A 20,440-nucleotide genomic window follows, 5' to 3' on the forward strand; every position below is an offset into this window, starting at 1 on the left:
TGTCAAAGATTTTGCGAGCAGGAATCCACTCCCCCGCCCTCTTTTTTAACCCACTCTTTCCGTTTGAAGTCCATACGAAGACGACGAAGGAATGAAGCCGAGTAATGGTACTAAGATGCAGCAATCTTTACCCACTCGGTTACACCAACCTTCCAACTCCGGTTGCCAGAAACTTCTTCTTCCTATAATGGAGAATAACCACCTCAAAAGGGAAAAAGGAGAACTGTTTTTTAGGGGAACTTTGACCCTTTAATGAAAACTCTTAACACGCTTTTCCTTCAAATATAATTATAAAAAGGGTCACTTTTTTATACAGCCTTAAAAAGAAACAAGTCTACGGAGTATTATCAGAGTCCGATGCCCCGCAAATTCATCGCAGGTGCTAGAATGGTCATTGTTTAACTGCTACGAAATAACCAGACAAACCCCCCGTATTACTTTTACCAACATGCTGCAAAAAATATCTACAACAAAATCAACAACGGGTTTCGAGATCTAGACGGACTTATATGGCAAAGATAAGAAGCAATTTCGAGGCTAAAGAAGAATCCAGATTATTGCAGGTAATCATCATGTTATAAGTATTATAGGATCCTGGGACACTATCCCAGGCATGTAGCAAACACACCACCATTGATGAGAAACTGTTCTATAAATACTACTACTATGAAATTTCGGAAGTTCTAAATTTTGGTTTTAACTACTCCCCAATGGGTTTTCGAGCACCGTTTGAGCCAACAACATGATAGTATATCCTGCCGATGTAACCAATAATTCCATGATCAAACATTAATCCGCAAAAGCACAACCCAGCAAATGATCCAACACTCCACCCATAAACTTCAATACCAGGTAATATACTTCTCGGTTCAAATAAATTTTTCACAACTTTACAAAATCAACCAGCTAGATTAACTCCAGAAACAAGGCTTCTTGTTTACTTGTTAAGCCAAGCTCATTTAAGGTTAAGCCACTCTCTCCGTCACTAAAAGCTTGTCGAGGATATGGTCTCACCTGCACATACAATAACAACACATTAAAAACTTGTATAATATAATATGGCTGGTTACCCTTTTTAGTTTAGCTTTTCCTGGCAGAAAAAGACCAGGCAAATCAAAAGATTCTACGCCCTTCATTGGCAACATCCTTGAAGATCTGATTTAGTCATATATACGACTTATTCAGCAGATAAGGCAACACCAGAGAGAATCAAGGAACCACTGGAATGAGATTTACCAATCTGTAATTGCCAGGTTTAACCACTCTGCTGATATCAATGAAGTCAAACAGGCACTGCAAAGGAAAAGGAAGAAAACAGGTTAACACATTACAACAAAGAGAGCAACAAGTTTAGACCACTGAAGTATACCTGTAATCTATCAGATTTAAGAAACCGTCGACCCCTGCGGCTTCCATCAGGCATCCGCACAAGAAGCGTGACAGCATTCTCATCATTGGATGGTGGTTCCTGGGGAAGAGAAGCTTCTTTTGCAGCTAGTTGTCTATCAACTTCCTGGTCAGCAAATAGAAACCAATAAGAAAACTCTCTCCTTTACAGTTCCCAGTAAACAGTATAGCTATATATATCCATTCGAAAAAGTGAAGCTAACACAAGACCTAAAACTAGAAGAATATTTTAGATCAAAGAAAAAACATTTCAATGACATCACTACAGAGCAATGATCAGCAAAAACCTAAGGATCTTAAACATCTCACAAGGAGAAAAATTATAGCAAACATCTCACAAAGAAAAAAAACTATAGCATAAGAGTGGAAGCAGGTAAACAAATTTTCATGCATCAGGTCAAGGCATGAGTGCACAGATGCATCAGGCATTTTAAAAATTATGTAATTTGTTCTTTGATAATTACCATTAGCACCTTTTACCAAACTTGTGTTGCTTGATGACCCATATAAAGAAAGAGTCAGATAAACATATACCTGTTCTTCCTCCTGTTTCTTACGAAATTCCTCCTCCTTTCGCCTCTCTTCTGCAATAGCAGCTTCAGCTTCTTCCTTAGCCTTCAATTCCTTTTCTCTGTCAGCTTGCAATGAAGCAAGGTACTCATCATCCTGCTCAGAATACATATATATTCAGTAATTAATATTTTAGATTGAAAATGTAAAAGCACCTTCAAACTCAAAGATCAAACCTGTTGTTCCCGTAATAACCGCTGAGCAGTAAGGGATGGTGATGGAGGACGAGGTACCCGCTGGGTATAAGGATCCATACTCCTGTTTAAACCATTCTGCATCATATGATGAGGTGCATATGGAAGACGATACCCACTCCCTTCAGGAATTCCACCAAACATTGCAGCTTCAAGCATCACGGCTTCATCATGTTCCTCGGATGAGATGCCACCCCACTTGAGAGACAGTAAATAATAAAATGACACAATGATGCTAGTTAGCTTACGTACTTAATAAGATGTTTAGCCATATGAACTTGAAAACAGATGCAAGATACCTCATCAGAGGGGAAGTCATTTCCGTCGACCCGTGGAGCATTAAGGCTATCATGGTTCCTGGGACTTAATCGAGGGCTAACATCAACTTCTTCATCATCTCTGCCAGTGTCAGCAGATCCAATAGATGCATGTCTGGCCCTGTGCCTGACCAGTGGTGCCTCTTCTATATCTTCGCCTTCTTCATGTGGGACAGAAGAAATGCCAACATGCAACCTAAATTCTCATTGAGACTCTCAATTAAAAATTGAAACATGTAACCTTAAAGGTAAAGAATCAACATTCAGAACATGCAATCAAGCCCCCTTTCCCTGGTGCTTGGAAGTCCAACACAAAGAACCAACCAACACACAAGACACCATATGCACATACATATTCCAGTTAGGAGGAAGAAGACATCCAAATTTAGGAAGTATAAAGATAGCAGTTTGCAATGTAAAGCAACAATTGAAGGTTATACCTCCCATTTGAAGGGGACGATGATTTTGCATGATCCTCCACACCAGCAGATGGAGTATGACCTGCCACTTCTGATACTCCAACTTCTCCTTCCAGTTCGCGTAATGCCTTCTCTCTCTCTGCTGTCTGGATTAGCTTCATGTCAATGAGAAGAAAAAACTATAGTTACAAAAATTTGTACATCATAAAAGAGCAAACCTTCAATGACAATGACATTGCACGGGCAAGTTCAGGATCCTCCAAGTGAGACTGCTGGTGTTGAGGCATGGAATCCCTTGAAACCTGAAGCAAAACAGAAACCTGTCAACATTGAAACTGAAAACAAGTGAAGGTCAGAGAGACTTGATGACATACATCCTGAACTTGAGATTGATGGTCTGACATTTTGGCATCCCTCTTAGAAGCCTCAATGGCAGCTCTAATCATTTCTTCCTCTATATCATTGCTGTAATCAGGCATGTCATCAATGCCAGGAGCAGTGGGCCTAGAACCAGGAGCATGGGAGAAGCCACCAAATGTATTATCACTTCCCACATTATGCCCAGTTGCTCTCTCAACTGGACCAGTTGGTACATTTTTGTCATCATCCTCATCAAGGATAACATTGCCACGAATTTCAGGGCCATGAGCTTGTGCAGTTTCAGTAACATCCTCTATAATTGGAGCACTATCTGAACGACCAGACTGTCCATTCCCATCCTTAACCTCTATTGGAACCTCCCTCACTTCTCTTGGATGGGAAACAAAAGGATCTCGGTTTGTAAAATCAGTACCACTATCCAGTATACTTCTCCTAAAGTTAGGATCAAGAAGAGAGAAAGGATTCAAGTTTCTGTTGGAAGATAACAGAGAGAAAGGAGGTCTTTGGGGTTCAACTTGGGCTGCATCGTCAATGTCCATGACATCGTCCTCCATTGCAGCAACAGGAGTTTCATGTGTTCTGCAGAAAGAGATAGAACCAAATTCAGGTAGAGATTTTCGTAAAAATACATGTTCACTTCACCTGCTCCTTTTGACTTTTCTTTGATTCCTCTCTCCTTTATTTCATGTCTTTTGCTTGAGTCCATGCATGTTTTGTTTTACTTGTTTTGAGTGAAGGTGAAGGTGAGGGTGAGGACCAGGTGGAAGACTGGAGTAAAAGGGAAGAATGAGAAAATTAACACCAACATGTTCCTATCCCCTTCAGCAAAATGTGCATTGACAGCTTGATTAAGGTCTCCCCCATGCTCCTGAGAGTAACACACAAAACCGTCAAGTTAACGGTAAGAGAAGAGGGGAGGTGGTGATTGCAGAAAAATTCAGGGATTGAAATTGTACACAGACAGATACCACAGGCATCTAGACAACTCAATGTGGGTTGTGCCGTATAACTAGCAGACACACACACAACAGCACAAGAATCCACACAACAAGGATACACAAATAACAGTGGGAGACAAGGATAAGAAGGACAATAACTTTCACGCTAGTAAAGACAGACATCTTTAAACACCGGTTTTATGAACATGCATTAATAGCTTATACCATATCTGTTGTTCTGTTATGGTAGAATTAGAAACGCGTACAAGTGACCATCTACTTACCCACTTTCCGTAATGATGCCCCAAGAGGATGCTCATTACAACTTTGTCCAATTTTGGCATCTCAGAGAGCAAGTGTCTAGAATTACAAGAATACCAACCAATCACAACTCAACTGAAAATAAATGGACCGGCAAGTTCACAGTAAGGACCGATAGACTATATACACATAATAGCCTATTAACTACGGCCTAATTAGCTAACCAATATTGACGGGCCAGACAGTAATGGCCAACATATGAAGTAACAAACAAACATAATCAGACAGCACGTGTATATGACATGACACTACAAGGCAATGGTGACAATTCTACGCACATAAGTATGCTGACTTCAGAGTAACTTCATAGCAGCATAAGACATATATAGATAATCAGACAAGTATGCATATGGCCAGCACATCAATCCCCATGCAAAAGGCACGAAAAGAACAAACAAATCAAACAACAGCAGATAATGACATACTAATTATATACGACAGTTAAAAGATGGACACATGTACATCAAGAATTTGACATGAATTTTAAGTACTTAAATGTCCATCGTCCATCATTCTGGTGTAACTCGCTATAGTCCTACATATACATGCAACATTGCACACACTTTTGAAACACAAAAGATGCGTACACATTTAAATTGTACAATTTGAGAGTTGGACATGAAAGGAGCTAAATTTTTAGTTACATTTTGATACTCTTCTCCAGTATACGGCGCAAGCACGTTAACCTTAAGCCTACACACAACAAATTCATCATCAATCCAACTCGCATCTATTTCTGTTTTTCTCAAGTTCTAGACTTTTATAAACAAGTTCAAAGAACCTCTAAAGAAACAAAACAAAACACCCGCCCCCCCCCCCCGGGGGGGAGGGGAGGGGAGCCCTAAACACACATTAATCATTGACAATGTAATTTCAGCACGGTAATCGAACCCAATCACAGCTACCCAAATAAATTCCCTGAACTTATACTCCACGAAACAGTTCCTTACACGTACCAACTACTCCTCCTTAATCAAACAGCAACTTCATAACTAAAGATTTCTGCTAATACTTTGCTTCCAGTTAGTCATTACTGCAAATCATTCTTTCAGCTATTCCACTTAATCTCCCATTTATCCCCGTTTAATTTCTTAAGGCACCAAAATTAAGTATCTCAACCTTAATTACATCCGACTTAAGTTAAATTTCCAGAAAAATTACAAATTTCAACTGCAATCAAAACACATTAGTTAAATTTACAATTTTTATCAAAAAACTAGCGAGATTAAAACCCTAATCATCTGTTAATTAATGTAAAAAAATGAATTAATATTAAATCAACAAAATTCAACTTAAAAACAACGAGTAGAACGAAAAAAAATAGAAAACAAAAATTAAAACCAGTAAAGCAAAAATCAGATGCAAAAAGAAGTAATTTTTACCTCAAGCCTTTGAATTGCAATGGATTCGTAAACACCGGTGATGCTCATAAACATCTCAATTGCTTCCTGATTAGGTCTCGCCATTTTTTCTGAAATTATTTTGTTATTAGATAGATATAAAAATGAAGGTTCTGCCCAGTAAATTAAAGGGACACAGGGAAAAAAGAGCAGGCAAACCTTTTTTTTTTGTATTTTTTATTTTTGGTGTTGAGTGGATATTTATAAGTGCAGGAGTCCCCTTGGTACGGTGGATGGTAGTTTTGTAAATATGAGAAAAGTCACTACCCCTTGTAAAATATTCCAAGCTTCCACCGTTCCACGCTTCTCCTATTCTTTACGGGACAAGAAAAAGAGATCAATGGATGTCTTGGGGGATAAGTTGCTTCGTCGATGCGAAGGGGGGGAGGGGGCGATATTTTAGAATTGAATGGTGGAATTACAACTTTGAGACCACCATTTATATTTTTGACAAAAAAAAAAAAAAAAGAGACCACCATTTATATGATATTCTTTTGACTTATGTACACATGTAATCCATATATGATAGTGTAAAGAAATTACACTGAAACATGATTCTCGTTTTGATTGTTATTTTTGTGAAGTTTATATATATATATATATATATTGTCATAATTTGACATACATAAAATAAAAAAAAAATGATCACAAAATGTATTTACAGAAAACGTTTCCTTTAAAAATAGCAATCACCTTTGATGGACAATAACAACTAGTAAAATTGCTTAGATTTGATGCCTCTAGCCGAAACAAGAAAATGTAAAATCCTTTTATTTGGTTTGGCAACAACTAAAAGCCGATTACTTTCGTTTAGCATTTCACATCTAATTATTATTTTGCAACAGCTACTCCCATTATCACTCACTTGTATGGCTGTTCTCAATTGGTGTAAATTTTGCAAGAAAATGATTGAAACCTACTCATAAGTAGATTTTATACTTTACCTTTTCTTTGTCAATTTAATAATCTATATATGAAAACAAACTAGAGCCAAAAAATTAAAATTTAATCTTTATATAAAATTAAGTGTAATAATAATCAAATAACAACATAGGCCTCGTTTGGCAAGTGGGTTTTTTGAGTATTTATTTAAAATTTTACTGTAACTTACTGTAGAACTTGTAAAAAAAGTTTTTGAATATTTTGAAGTATATAATTTAAAAATTTTTAACATTTTTTTGAAATTACTGTAATTAAAGTTTTTAAAAAATTTGTAACTGACAAACTTGGCCAAAAACTTGCTTGTTAAACAAGGCCATAATTATTCAACTCACCTTACACGTGTTCGCACAAGATGGTCTGTAAAAACTTGTGTGGACAACGAACTTGGGCTACGAACAGACTGGGACACTGAGAATTGGGCCATTCCTAGCCCTTTCAAATGGACATATTCATCCTCTGGGCCAACGAAAGTTTTCCTCTACGAGGTGCAAAATCCGCAAACGGCGCCGTCCTGCTACTTTCATCTTCTGTTGAATCACAGCAGCCGTGAAAAGCCCCAACGGTGGTAAATAGTAAGACACCGCCGTCGGAAAATCAAAGTCCTGCTGCCTATACGACACCGTCACAACTCGAACTAAACTAACGAGCATCGTCAGTTTTCAGCTGAACCAAATGGAGAAGACAGCTGAAGACAAGAAAAGGAAGCCTTCCAAATCGGAGTTCGTGTCCGGGTGCGGGTCTGGATTCGGATTCTGGAAATGGGCCATTGCTTCGGTGATATTCAGATTAATTCTGATTTATTTTCCCGGAAACCTCAACTTAGCTTCTCGGCCCGAAGTTTCCACTCCTCTCACCAGCCTCCGCCGCTGTACACACTTTTTCTCTCACTCTTCAACTCTGTGTTTGTGCGTGTTTCTTCAGTTGATTTCATAATTTTACTTTAAATTTTTTTTTTTACAGTGGCAGAGGGTTATTGGTTGAAGCAGTTATCAATGTCGCCCTATGCTGGTTTGTTTCATCCTTAAAAAATAAATAAATAAAACTTTTAGCATTTTCTGTAGAAATTACTTATCTTTGTTAAAAGTTTTGAGTAATTTTAATTTGCAGGTTCAATGTATCATGGATCTCCACTATTACTTTCCGTTCTCGGACCTCTCACTATGAAAAGGTAATTATTCAGCTTCAATTTTTACTCTCTTTTTTTTAAAAAAAATATAATGTAGCTAGAGTTTAATATTAGACTTAGAACAAAAATAGCAGTGGAATTCTTTTTTTTTTTTTCTAATGCGTGAAAAAAATATTGGTGCAGAATTGAAGGACAGCCGAATTATCTTATATGCAGGTATTATCTCTTCGCTTCTTACCTTGGCGTATGTGTGTGTATACACACACACACACATTCATCTTGCAGGAGCTATTAACTTTATTTTTTTATATATGTAATTTTGCTTTGTTTTTCGGTTCTGTTGTCGTAGCAAACTGGAATTTATGTTTCGCTTAGAAGTGAAAGATGAACTAAGTTAATTGATGCTCAGATTGTGCTCACTTGAAATTGGTTTGTCTAATATTTACCATGCAACTTAATTTCTTTAATTCAGAGGTTTAAAGTAAAAAATGTCGTGAGTTGTTATAATTGTTATTTTCTATGTTCTGGTAACTGCTATTCTTAAGTATAAACAGCAAGATGGCATCCAATGGTTTAAGAGACAACTTGCATATGGTTCTATCCAGCTGCTCATTTGGTTATTTGTTTTCAAATTTGATTTGGTTGTTTATCTGTCAATTTGAAGTTTATTAACATGGTTAATATCGACTCAGTTTCGGCTATAGTTTGGTTTCTGTGGCTGCAGATTTTACCTCTGCTATGCTCATTCGTCGAATTGGCCAGAGGCTCCTAGCTGCATATGGTCAGAATCTAAGGTCACTTGGTCTTGCAGAACTGTTTGAAGGTTCTGATATGGTTAATTAGCCATTTTTTTATGCCTTTTCTGCATTCTTTTATAAACCTTTAGCTGTTCTTGCGGTCTATTTGTTTTTATTTTTCTTTCCTTTGAAACAAAAAAAACTAATTGTTGCTATGAAAATATCTCCAGGATCTCTACCTTCAGGTGATGTGGCTGCTCTTGTGTATTTATGGAACCCTTTCACAATAGTAACATGCTTGGGTTATAATACAACGCCGATAGAGAATCTTTTTATCATCTTATCCCTCTATGGAGCCTGTACAGGTACGAATTGACTATCTTTTGATGGTTTGCTGAAGATATAATATCAGTGTCTTGTCGATTAATTTCCCTACTAAAACGTGTGAGGCCTGTTGCAATCTCATCAAAATTTCTTAATGCTCGCTCCATCCCATTGTTATTGTCATAGTTCACCTTTTTCCATGTCCCAAAATTTGAGTCACACAACAATTTTTTCTCCAACATTCCATATGTAAATTTAAAAAAAAAAAGTATGATGGACCCCACAAAAGCAACAAATATGCGTCCAAAAGAAAAGATGCATGGAAGGCACCAGAAATTTCGGTGGCCATAGATAGGTGCATGTTTACCCACAGCCTGCAAAATGGCTTTTGTTTTGCATGGAACCCCAGAATCTTTTTACATTAACATAGACAGCAATTAAGCTTTGGTATCGGTCAAAGGGGCAAAGTTGGAAAAAGATATCTCACATCTGTGCATAATAAGTTGGAATCCCCATAAACATCCCTTACATTGGGACAGAGGGAGTAGTTATTTCTTTTGGCAGACTCTATATCTGAGAAGTGAGGCTTTAGTAGCTTTCTAATATCTCAGAAGACCTTGTTGGCTAAAATCAGGGGTCATCGTTAAACATTCATGTCTCATACTTTTGAGTTTTATTTTGAAAATGAGAGGCTGTTTTGTGTTCATTATATGAACTAATGAGTTTCCTTTGGACGTAAGCCCTTAGGTTTTGTGGGCTTTAGTTTCTACTTAAATGGTTCTGTATTGATAATCGTAAAGTTATGTTGGTGCATGTGGTATTAATATCATCCGTGCATGATTTATGAGTTTATGGAATTGATTAGATTGCTTAAGGTGGTGTAAGCAGGAATAGCTCCAGTTGCCGCTTTTGGATGGGTTGTGGCAACACATTTGTCTCTATATCCTGCAATTCTGATCATACCAGTAAGCTTTCGGCGATATTCTCTTGAAATTATAACTGATGTATGTCATTCTGTAATCATGAAGGTTTGTCCATGTTTTCTTTTAGATTATTGTTCTGTTAGTCCGTGGTCTGGATGCACCACCAAGGAAATTGTTTTTACAACAGCTCTCATCGAAAGCTGGTAATGACAGCTCAAGTGATAGGCATGTTGAAGCTTTGAAAGCACAACCAACTCCTTTCTCATTGCGACCTGTCTTGGCCTTCATATTCTGGTCCTTGTTATGGGCATCATATGTACTGATTCTGTGTGGTATAGCATTGAAAAATTCTGGTGGTCTCTGGGAGATGTTCGAGAGGTATAAATTTATAGTGAAAATGCTTGTGCTTTGATATGACTTATCTCCACAATTAAGTATCAATATTTCAGATTCATGCCCTTATTTTAATAGTCTTCCTATATGTTTATGAAAAATGGATGTTTGAGATTGACTTCTACTTTTCTTTTTGCTCTTGACCGAACTAATGTTGTTCTCTAAAAAATTACCTTCAAAGTTCTCATTTTGCACAGACTACATTCAAGCATGTGTTCTATACCAAATTTGAAGAAAAGCAAAAGCAAGTGCTTTATGACTAACCGCTGGGGTTGGCCCAGTAGCTGGGGGGTGGCTCTGAGAGTCTTTCCCGCTACTAGGTTCAGGGTCCGAATCCTGTGCCTGGCAGTTGGGGGTGGGAGAGTTAAAACAAAAAAAAAGTGCTTTATGACTAACATCATGGGACCATTGAAACTCATTACTCTTAACTGCTTGAAGTTCATTCTGCAATTTATGCTTGCTTATCTTGCAGGACCTATGGATTCATTCTCACTGTAAAAGATTTATCTCCAAATATAGGTGTACTATGGTAAGTGCACTGTAACTAGTTGTGAGTTTGTCGCTCCATAAATAAAGGCTTTGGAGTGATGTATTTGTGGAATTTTGATGCAGGTACTTCTTCGCAGAAGTATTCGAGTTTTTCAGAAACTTTTTTCTAATAGTTTGCCATGCAAACATTTTGTTCATGATCTTGCCCTTGGCCATACGGTTATATCACCGGCCATGCTTTCTGGCTTTTGTTTACATGGCAATCTCCTCCATTCTTAAATCCTATCCTTCTGTGAGTTCTCAATCTCTGGAACAAGAGTGGATGCTTGAAGAATACTTGCTTCAGTTTTTTGAATATATTGGCTGGTTTGACAAATATTAGACTGAATCCTATCATCTGCTTTAATTCATTAGGTTGGAGACTCAGCTCTGTACTTGGGTTTACTGGCATTGTTTGCCAATGAATTGGCAGGTAACTGGTATTAACATTGTTTTTACTATCATTGGCATAATTCATCATTGTAACATCTGCCTGCCTTGCAGAAATGCAATTTTCATTCTTCCTCTTTTGTGGATATGTCGGAGTATCCCTACTTAGTCCTGTAATGCACAATCTATGGATATGGAGGGTATGAATTTAATTAAAGTGAATAGTTTTGATTTTGTTTCTTGGGTTATGAGATTTTATCAGAAAAGGTTAAGAAAATGTATGTTAGTTCCTAACACAAGAAAATTGCAGGGTACTGGTAATGCAAATTTTTACTTTGCAACTGCTATGGCGTATGCTTGCTTTCAGGTTATTATTAACTCTTTCTCTCAAATAGAGACTCGGATTCAATTTTTCTGATATGTGCCATCTTATTGAGTGGTTGAAATCTTCCTTATCTAGCTTCTCTTTGCAGTTAAATTTTGATTTTTATGTCTATTTTGAACGTGGTAAAACATATTTTGCATGCAATTTCTGTGCAGCAAACTGTCTTGTCATTCGCAATGAGAAACATAAGTGCCTTTGAAATTGATTGTTTCCATCGCTTACATCTTCGTTGGATTTGCTTGTTTGGGAGGAGTGCGGGTCAGGGTATGGGGTTGGGTGAGCTCAGGGGTGTTTTCGGGGATATGGCCTACCTTATCATGCTCCTGAATCATTTTTGCACGCAAGTTACAGAGGTGAGCTCAAAATTGGTTTGAAAACAGTTGGTTGGAAACCTTTTTGGTATGGCTTATTAATTTCATGTGTTAATAATTGTCATGAAAACAACAGAGGTGAGCTCAAAATTGGTTCAATAAAAATACTTGGATGGAAACCTTTTTGGCAGAGTGTTGTTCTTGTGATATTGCAGCATGTGATTCTTGGTTGTTCAAGGGGTTTGTGTATGGTACTGCAATATAGCTTTTGTTTCGGATTTCAGTCGGTATGTTGATATGCCGCCTCTAACCGTGCAGGTTGTCTTGGTAGTTGAGAGCGTGTCCTCCATGCTCAACCATGATAGAAAGATCAGAAAGCTAAGTACATCAATGAAAGCTTGAGGTGCATGATGATTTCTCCATGGAAACATATGACGTATTTTCTGGTCCATTGGCGCATATCATCGCATCGGGAATGTTTCTAGACATGCCTTCAGCACCATAAACTTTCGTGTCATCTACGATATTTTCCAGTTTTCTGGTCATGGTTCGTAATTCTGGAAGAAATGATCACAAGATGGCCCCTGATATATCACTGATGTTAATGTTACCACGAGTACGATCAGCATGTATAGGTTCATGCTCTGATGCTGAAGCTGCATTGAATTCCTGAAATACGGGTTTTGAAATTGAAATTGATCCTTTTAATTCTACTACTTCTGTGTGTTTAAGGATTTATTTACAATATGTGAGGCCCAATTCTAATTCAACTTCCCCGAGAAACCACTAACTTGTGGGTTTTTAAGATTTTAGCAGATAGAGAGAAGGGGGAAAAAAAAAGAAGAAGTTTGTAGACGTGGTTTCGGTTTCCACAGATAGTTATTTAGGAATTTATGCCTTTGTATTAAAAAAAAACACATTTAAGGCCAGTGGAACGGCCTAAGCAGGATTTTTAATTGTTCGCTTGAGATGGCTGCAAGAGGAAGATAGCTGCGACAATTTATTCTTGACCGCTATTAAGTTTACATCTCTATCCTGATACCTTAACTAAACATTCAGCAATCCAAGCTACTTGTAAAGATTCCAGAGCTCTAGATAATAGCATGCCTTATTTCGGGATATATATGCCAGCGACCCCTTGGCCTGCGTTCTGTTTCTTCAGCTGAAATCAATCAAACAGCACGATATATTAGAGAATCAATCTGAATTGGTTCCTAAATTTACCTTTTTTTCATACACAGATCTGTCACCAACCACTTTCATGATCTGAAATTCTCTCCACATAAGTAATCGTAAAGCACTAAAAGCTCACAAATTCCACATTCATCACAGGCTTTTAGGATTGAGGCTAAATCACATCCACTTGTTCAACTTGGCAGCCGCATAAAAGTTTACCGTGTGCCGTTGTCATGCAAGTCGCAGCCTCGATAAACCGCGCCTGCCATTTGCCACCAATTTGAAACCTTAGGATTGAGTCTATGTTCTAGGAATTCTGACTCTCTATTACTACTTGTTTTTGTTGGTATCTTTAAAAGACAACTTCTTGTTCCAATTCTTTTGATTTTCTAATGTAATGACCAAATATGATCTGCCATAATCGTGAAATATATCAGCAAATATGTATATGACGAGAATATATATTCCATTCAAGTTAATTTGTGATGATGTTTTATTCTACATGAGAAGAATAATTTTGGTGTGTCAATAAAAATTTGCTATGGCATTAATATATGAGTTCTCACAATAAGACCAGTATTTTTTAATCTAATTAGTTTACATTTTTTAGTGTAGGTAGGAGGATTTGAACCCGAAAACTCTCACTTACATTCCCTTGCTCCTGAACCACCTAATGCATTCTTAATCTAACTAGTTGTTGAAACTCATCTCTATGACCAATTAAAGTGTGATAAAGTACACTATAACGTATGTTTACATATGTGCGTCCGTTATTTTTGGATCAAGGTGTAACCAACTATTCAATTATTAGTAAATTAGCGATAATTAGCAAATAGATGGTTAACTAGAAATTCCAACGAAAGTAAATTAACAAAGCAAATTTTTTTACTCAGCATTTTTGAAACTGAACAAGCAAATATGATTTGGGTTAGACTTCAAAGATTTCTCTATTTTAAAGTTCTCCAGTGTCTATTATACGATTATTTGTACATTAAAAAGCACATTCAATGGACATCAAATAAACGAATCTGTCACAATAATTGCCTGAAAGTGCAAAATAATTGTTTGAGATCTCTAAGTCATTGCCGACTACCAGATTCGAAGATTTTAGTGAACCACTTTTGCGTGTGTGTGTGTGTGTGTGTTTTTTTTTTTGGGTAAGGGAAATCCAAGGAAAAAGAATAGAACAATGGCCAAAACGATTATTGTGTCTTATGGTTGTGACAACATGACATAGAAGACTTGAATAATACTTCGGTTTATCCTAAATCAATTATCTTCGGTCACTATTCAAGCTGCAACAGAACTGCGCCTCGTTTCCCTGATCTTATAGATGCCATTGCTTGGACAAATTGTCGAACTCGGTACTGGTTGGCAATGGGGATGTCTCGGTTGCTATCAACTAAACCTTCACTTCACATGTAGATGTCGTAGTTCAAAAATTGGTTAAAATGAGCCCCTTTTTTTTTCTGGTCCAGACAGATATTCTCAGGATGTTATACTTAACCTTTCCAAACAAAATTAAACGCAAGTTACTAACATGACTAAATTCGCTTATGAAGTAGAACAAAATATTTACTGTTTGATATGATAATATTGCCATGGTTGTACTGCTTGAAAGCTTAGCTACAAAAATTTCTTAGTCCACGCGTATACATACCTTACTACTCGCTCTCCACGCTTTTATAGAACGTTGAACAAGGAACAGAAGAAGGGCCCTTTTGCTCTGTAAGTTTTTCAAGACATTGGTGCTCCTTCCGTCCCATTTTATATATCTTGGTCGCTATTTTAATTTATCCCAAAATATTTGTCACGACGTAAAAATTGAAATGAATAATGCCCAACTTTCCTGTTGTACCAATTATACAATTTCCAAGAAAACACGTTCAAGTCATGTTCTCCTAATAAATAATGTCACAAATCATTTTTGTATCTTGATAGTTGCGCTTTTTTCAAACATTCAAACTCACCTAGCAAAATATTTAATGTCAATTGAGGGGCGATAATGGAAAAAGCTTCTTTAATGGAGTAGCTGATATATTTTGGTCAAATTTTATTTTTCTTAAACTGTGTGCAAAGTTAAGTTAACCGGGACAGAGGGTAACTTTTAAGTTTTCTGTTTCTAAAGTGGAAACTGCAATAAATGTTCATTTTAATTTAACAAAACTGCTTGCAATAAACAAGTACGCAAATCTGCAGTTTTCAGATATAATGCTTTACACGTCCTTGAAATCAGCACGAGCAGTATTTTTCTATTGCGAGATGAACATGCAAAAGGGAAAAGACGAGAGAGCAGTAAGTTCATCACTGAAAGACATCATGATTAGTTCGAAGATGCCCTCGCTTCAAATATCAGGCAGAAGGATAGCACAAGTAAATAAACTTTTGCAAATAATCCACTATCCTAACAATAGATTGAACCCAATTAAAAGGGATTGCTCTGATTGTATAAGGCTCCCCAAGATTTGTTTTGCTTTTCCATTTCCACTTTGAATATTCATTAATTTTTTCGCCTGATTTTGCATGAATTTACAGAAAAAACTAAGTGATGAACATGTCTTCCTTTATTTTTTTTTTTTTTTTGAAAAAATTCAAAATACTACTAGGTTCAAGAACCACTCAGATATATTTTGGGGGGTAAATACTAGTTCAGTAGTTAACCTTTTATGCTTTTTTTTTTCGGATAATCACCGCATTATGTTGATTTAAGAGACAGGGCTATCTAGCTAGCTAAGGCTAACAACCTAGACCAATCTCTGCTCAGACAACAGTTTGTCGTGCTTCGGAATAAAATGGTCAATCCTCATATTCGGGGCGGCATGCCAAAAGCTGGACATCTGTTTTCTTGGAGATGAGAACAGCTTTCCTTGATACCATGATAGCAAAAACAATTAGCACTTTGACTACCTGAAAAGATCAAAACATACAGCAACCAGATGTATTAGTGATTTACTCATACTAGATGGTCACTTAATTCTTAACACATGGCTCATTTGCTTTAATCAAAAGAAAGAAAAAACATAACAAGGATTCTCTCCAAGGAGCATAATATATCCTCACAGGATTTTGTTTGGTTGGCAAGAATCACCGGACGAGATCAATTGTTGAATGATGTTGACCTTTTAATAAGGAATGAAAAGCATCTCTAAGGATTTTCTTAACAAAGATTTTGTTTTTTAACATATCAGGAATTGAAGAGAAAGTGAAGTGAAAAAGAAAGAGGGATTTATCCAACGTGTGTCGAATTTTCAAAATGTAGTGCTAATTTTTTCGAACTTAAGAACCTGAGAACAGGTGAGATGCAAACAGATAAGGCTACAATCTTTCAGTCAATAAAACCCATGTCATCATGTTTAGAGTAGATTAATCTGAGTTTGGACTGGAATTCGAGCCTTAACGAGGGAGTGAATTGAAAGAATAATGATTTTAAACATGATTTGATGTCTTAGGACCTATGTGTCATAATTTTATATTTCCTCTCTTCTCTATGTTTACATGATTTTGCTCCCACTTCCCTGTTCCTTAATTTCTTACCACTTCCATAAGTAATAGTAAGTCACATAGAGGCATGTCTTATTATTTCATGGCGTTTTCTAGCAGTACTACTATGATTGTAAGTGCAGTTGAATGTTAGTAGCATTATCTTTGGATTCAAATTCAACTTCAAAGTTTGACTCAAACAGAACCCTAATCCTTTACTTCTGGGACAGTCTAATGGTTTAGGTTTCACAAACCAATTGATGGTGCTGAAAAAGCTTAACGAGAGCGCGCGCAGCCACGCACTGTGTATCTGTGCATGCATGTGATTTCTGCCTCCAATGCAGGCATTCTGAAATAATCAAATACAGACTGGATTCGATGCCGAAGAACGCCAACTTGACCCAATGCAAATCATGGAAAGATCAATAATTCCCTTCATTTGGCAACACACAAGTGCTTCTTATCTTGGAGTTGGAATGATATTATCTGCTCATCAAAGTATTAGTATGTGATTATACACACTCTAGTCAAAAAAAAAAAGAAGAAAAAGAACTTTATGTTTATACAAATGGGCATGCATAGACACAAAATACGTAAATCTCATATTTTAATTATTTTGCGAGTCAAGAAATAATACAATAATTAATTTGAGAAGAGGGTTTCCTCCTGGAGCCATTTTCCTGAAATATTACGTATCGTGCATGGAGTAAAAGTGCTCATCCTTCACTTTTCAGCCAAGTGATGAAAGGAGAATAAGTGGGAAAGATGAGTTGTCAAGTTTCTCCAAGAATTTAGGTGCTAAATTGATAAATAAAATGTGGACTGGAAATCATAAGTTGATCATATATAATTGAAGATTGCCTCGTCATCATAATCTTATACATGTACATGAAGCAAACAATGTGGCCTATTGACCAGGATCATTGTCGCAGTTTGTACAATAATGCAGTCCCCGTGCACACAAGGCACAGACAGAAGGAACAACTTTGTCCTCAATTTTCTCCAGTTTCTCTTCCCTCAATGCATTTTGAGCCCTTTGTATTACTGTAATTGAATATCATGGGCTCGTTTTGCAGTTTGCATCAACCATGACATGGATTTAATGAGAAGGGCTTCGAATCATGCGCTCACGTTTCAAGGGCAAGTCAATATTCACTCCTGGATGCATGTAGATGAATAAACAGTAAACTACTAGCCTAGCTACTTGCTAACAGTTACTTGTAAATCAAGACTTGAATTTGGTTAGTAAAGAAAGGAAAAGTTGAGAGCTCTCTCCAACTCACGAGTCACGATGGTTGCAAATGTAGCCCTTATTTGGCAAGCAAGTTTTTGGCTAAATTTGTCTGCTATAAGTTTTTTAACAACTTTACCTACAGTAATCTCAAAAAAAACTTTTCAAAGTTTTTAAACTATACATTTCAAAATATCCAAAAATTTACACACTTCAAAAATTTTTTCTACAACTTCTACAGTAAGTTACGGTAAAATTTTAGACAAATATTCAAAAAACTCACTTGCCAAACGAGACCGTAATTTGTGTAATTAGAGCACATGAATGTGTGAGCAAGTATAGATGTTTTTCTGATTCAATAGAAATTATGTGTAAATAATTAATATTCACATCAAATTAGTTGATATACACACTAAATGATTGTTTTTATACATTTTGCTGCATTTGGATGGCCTGCCTTGACAAAATAATATTTGTACTTTAAAACATAGTACAACATTTGAAGTAACCCTCCTCAAAAATCTTAAAATATCCACCTAGAGAGTAAAAACAGCTAAAAGAAATACAAAAAGATCTCCCAAATTATCCAAAACACTCACACATTAATACACCTTCCTCTTTTCCTCTATTAGAGGATGAATAGTGGTTGGCGACTCAGAACCCCAGTAGATGATTTACTACTTAGAATTAAAACGTCTCACTAACTAAGTTCTATTTGATTGTCTTATACTCTAAAAAAATTTTTCCCTTCCCTCTAAACCACCAAACCTACCTAGCTATCTCTCCACCACTTTCCGTTACCCCACCCTTCCCTCCCTCTCCTTCCTTCCTCTTTTCTACTCTTCTCTTTCTCCTTTACTCGCTGCCCTAACCCCTCTCGCTAAATTTGGTCAGGATGAGAGAGCGAAGTGGAGAAAAGAAAAGAGGGAAAGAGAGAGACACGGTGGAAGGTGGGAGGGAGTGGCAAATGGAAGGAGACAGGAAGGGACAATCGTATGGAGTGTGTGAGGAAGGCAACTGGAGAAGGGAAGAGAGTGTGAGTTAGGAGAAGTAAAGGGCCGGTGGGAATGATATGGAAGAAATTTTACCACCATTTTAAAAACAGTTCAAAAACATTTTGAAAACACTTATAAAATATAACATCAAATGTGCTTAAAAATTTTACATTTACATCTATCGTTCAAATTTTATAAAGCTCGCAAAATATTTCCATCCAACCGGAGCCATACTTGGGAAAGTACAAGTGCTGTCGTTATGGAGGGAGAAAAGTTTCACATGATTGTGTCCACTGTTCGTACAATATGCAGGAATCATTTCAGACAACTCAAACCTAATGAAATATTCGATTTCCCTTGCAAGTGCAACTAGTGTAGTTTTCTCTTCTTGGATTATTATCCCTTTTGGTAGTTTACTACTAGTAGTTATTTGGGTAAGTTAATTTTACTTAGATATGCCCCTAGCTACTTTTTGTTTTATCCACGACATGATGTTGGTAAACACCCCCAAGAAGCCATGGAATTTCTTTTTCAAAGATTCTACAAGCTCAAGAACTAGTTTAAAACACTTTGTTATGGGATTGATTCGTGACGGGGGAGGCTTGCCATCTCAGCTGATCATATCACATATGGCTACCCTGGTTGTGTGTGGGTCCTGGCCATCAGATTTGTGCACCATACCTACAAGACAGCTAGGACTAACTTAGTCCAACAAGGCATATACAATTATACCTTAAACCCTTTCTAATTAGTCTTGGTCCAGAGAATTTGACTTGATGGCGACTCTTAATTTTATTGAGGCTCAAACTAAGAGGTAATTAGCTGGCCATTGTTGTTCCAGCACTCCGAAGGGAACCTTTGCCTTTCTAAACCAAGGGCATCAGCAGTTAAGCAATCTGTGTCATCCTCTTCAGCATTGATCCATTCAATAACATGAATACCACTTGAAGTTTCTTGATTCTAAACTTCAAACAAATCACCGATTGCAAGAACCCGCGTGGTTTTTTGTTTGAATTTCTTGCTTAAACAAATACAAGCAGTATGCAAAAATGGGGTGCAGCTCAGCTGCTGAAAGTTCAGCAGCACTGGATGCTTTATGCAATTCAGGACGAACTTTCTTAGCACAAACAGTTGAGGGATTGTTGTATTTCTTATATGATTTGATCGTATACTCGTATAATTTTCTATTTAAACGTAAAGCTTCGTTCATATTTACCAATTCAACATATCAGCTATTTAAATTCACACCAAATTCATAATAATACAACAATCCTATCAATTATACCAAAAGCTAACCGTAGTTGTGATGGTCACTTACCAATACTAAGCATTGTCAAATCTATGTTATTGCTTTTAATCATTCTTATAAGTCAATCAAAACAGTTCTCTCTTCTGTCTCAATATGAGACAATTTTGGGATCTCAGAGGCAGTATACTCGAACTTCAAAGACCAAATTATGCCTTTTGACTCTTAACAGTTTCAGGTCTATACACGAGTACTAATAAAGAAAGCACTAGAACCAGTTGCAGACAAAGTTTTTGGATCCCCGAG

General features: G+C 36.9%; 2 protein-coding genes across 2 annotated transcripts; one reads left to right on the forward strand and one right to left on the reverse strand.

Moving 5' to 3' along the window:
* Positions 1 to 538: 538 nt before the first annotated feature.
* On the reverse strand, positions 539 to 6,105 carry LOC113779539 (plant UBX domain-containing protein 8). Its single transcript, XM_027325133.1, has 11 exons — positions 5,930 to 6,105; positions 4,095 to 4,156; positions 3,282 to 3,867; positions 3,126 to 3,209; positions 2,929 to 3,053; positions 2,471 to 2,684; positions 2,154 to 2,369; positions 1,942 to 2,073; positions 1,370 to 1,513; positions 1,237 to 1,293; positions 539 to 1,014 (listed from the first exon to the last, which is right to left on the reverse strand). The coding sequence occupies exons 1-11, from the start codon at positions 6,011 to 6,013 to the stop codon at positions 907 to 909; spliced, it is 1,812 nt and encodes a 603-aa protein (XP_027180934.1). The 5' UTR covers positions 6,014 to 6,105; the 3' UTR covers positions 539 to 906.
* A 1,239-nt stretch (positions 6,106 to 7,344) lies between these two features.
* On the forward strand, positions 7,345 to 12,811 carry LOC113779024 (phosphatidylinositol glycan anchor biosynthesis class U protein-like). Its single transcript, XM_027324431.1, has 14 exons — positions 7,345 to 7,757; positions 7,850 to 7,897; positions 7,997 to 8,057; positions 8,199 to 8,231; positions 8,720 to 8,838; positions 8,983 to 9,117; positions 9,965 to 10,041; positions 10,127 to 10,377; positions 10,865 to 10,921; positions 11,005 to 11,173; positions 11,296 to 11,353; positions 11,425 to 11,510; positions 11,621 to 11,677; positions 12,325 to 12,811. Exons 1-14 carry the CDS (start codon positions 7,562 to 7,564, stop codon positions 12,406 to 12,408), a joined length of 1,431 nt encoding a protein of 476 aa, XP_027180232.1. The 5' UTR covers positions 7,345 to 7,561; the 3' UTR covers positions 12,409 to 12,811.
* Positions 12,812 to 20,440: the final 7,629 nt, after the last annotated feature.

Source organism: Coffea eugenioides, chromosome 8, assembly GCF_003713205.1.
Source record: "Coffea eugenioides isolate CCC68of chromosome 8, Ceug_1.0, whole genome shotgun sequence".
Classification (NCBI taxonomy): Eukaryota; Viridiplantae; Streptophyta; class Magnoliopsida; order Gentianales; family Rubiaceae; genus Coffea; species Coffea eugenioides.

Excerpts from the sequence above, each read along its gene's own strand:
- LOC113779024 (XM_027324431.1), top strand. The coding sequence starts at position 7,562 with ATGGAGAAGACAGCTGAAGACAAGAAAAGGAAGCCTTCCAAATCGGAG. Across the intron at positions 8,232-8,719 it reads CCGAATTATCTTATATGCAG|TTTGGTTTCTGTGGCTGCAG; the intron begins GTATTATCTCTT and ends TTTCGGCTATAG. Across the intron at positions 8,839-8,982 it reads TCTTGCAGAACTGTTTGAAG|GATCTCTACCTTCAGGTGAT; the intron begins GTTCTGATATGG and ends AAATATCTCCAG.
- LOC113779539 (XM_027325133.1), bottom strand. The coding sequence starts at position 6,013 with ATGGCGAGACCTAATCAGGAAGCAATTGAGATGTTTATGAGCATCACC. Across the intron at positions 2,685-2,928 it reads TCGTCCCCTTCAAATGGGAG|GTTGCATGTTGGCATTTCTT; the intron begins GTATAACCTTCA and ends ATGAGAATTTAG. Across the intron at positions 2,074-2,153 it reads GGTTATTACGGGAACAACAG|GATGATGAGTACCTTGCTTC; the intron begins GTTTGATCTTTG and ends TATTCTGAGCAG.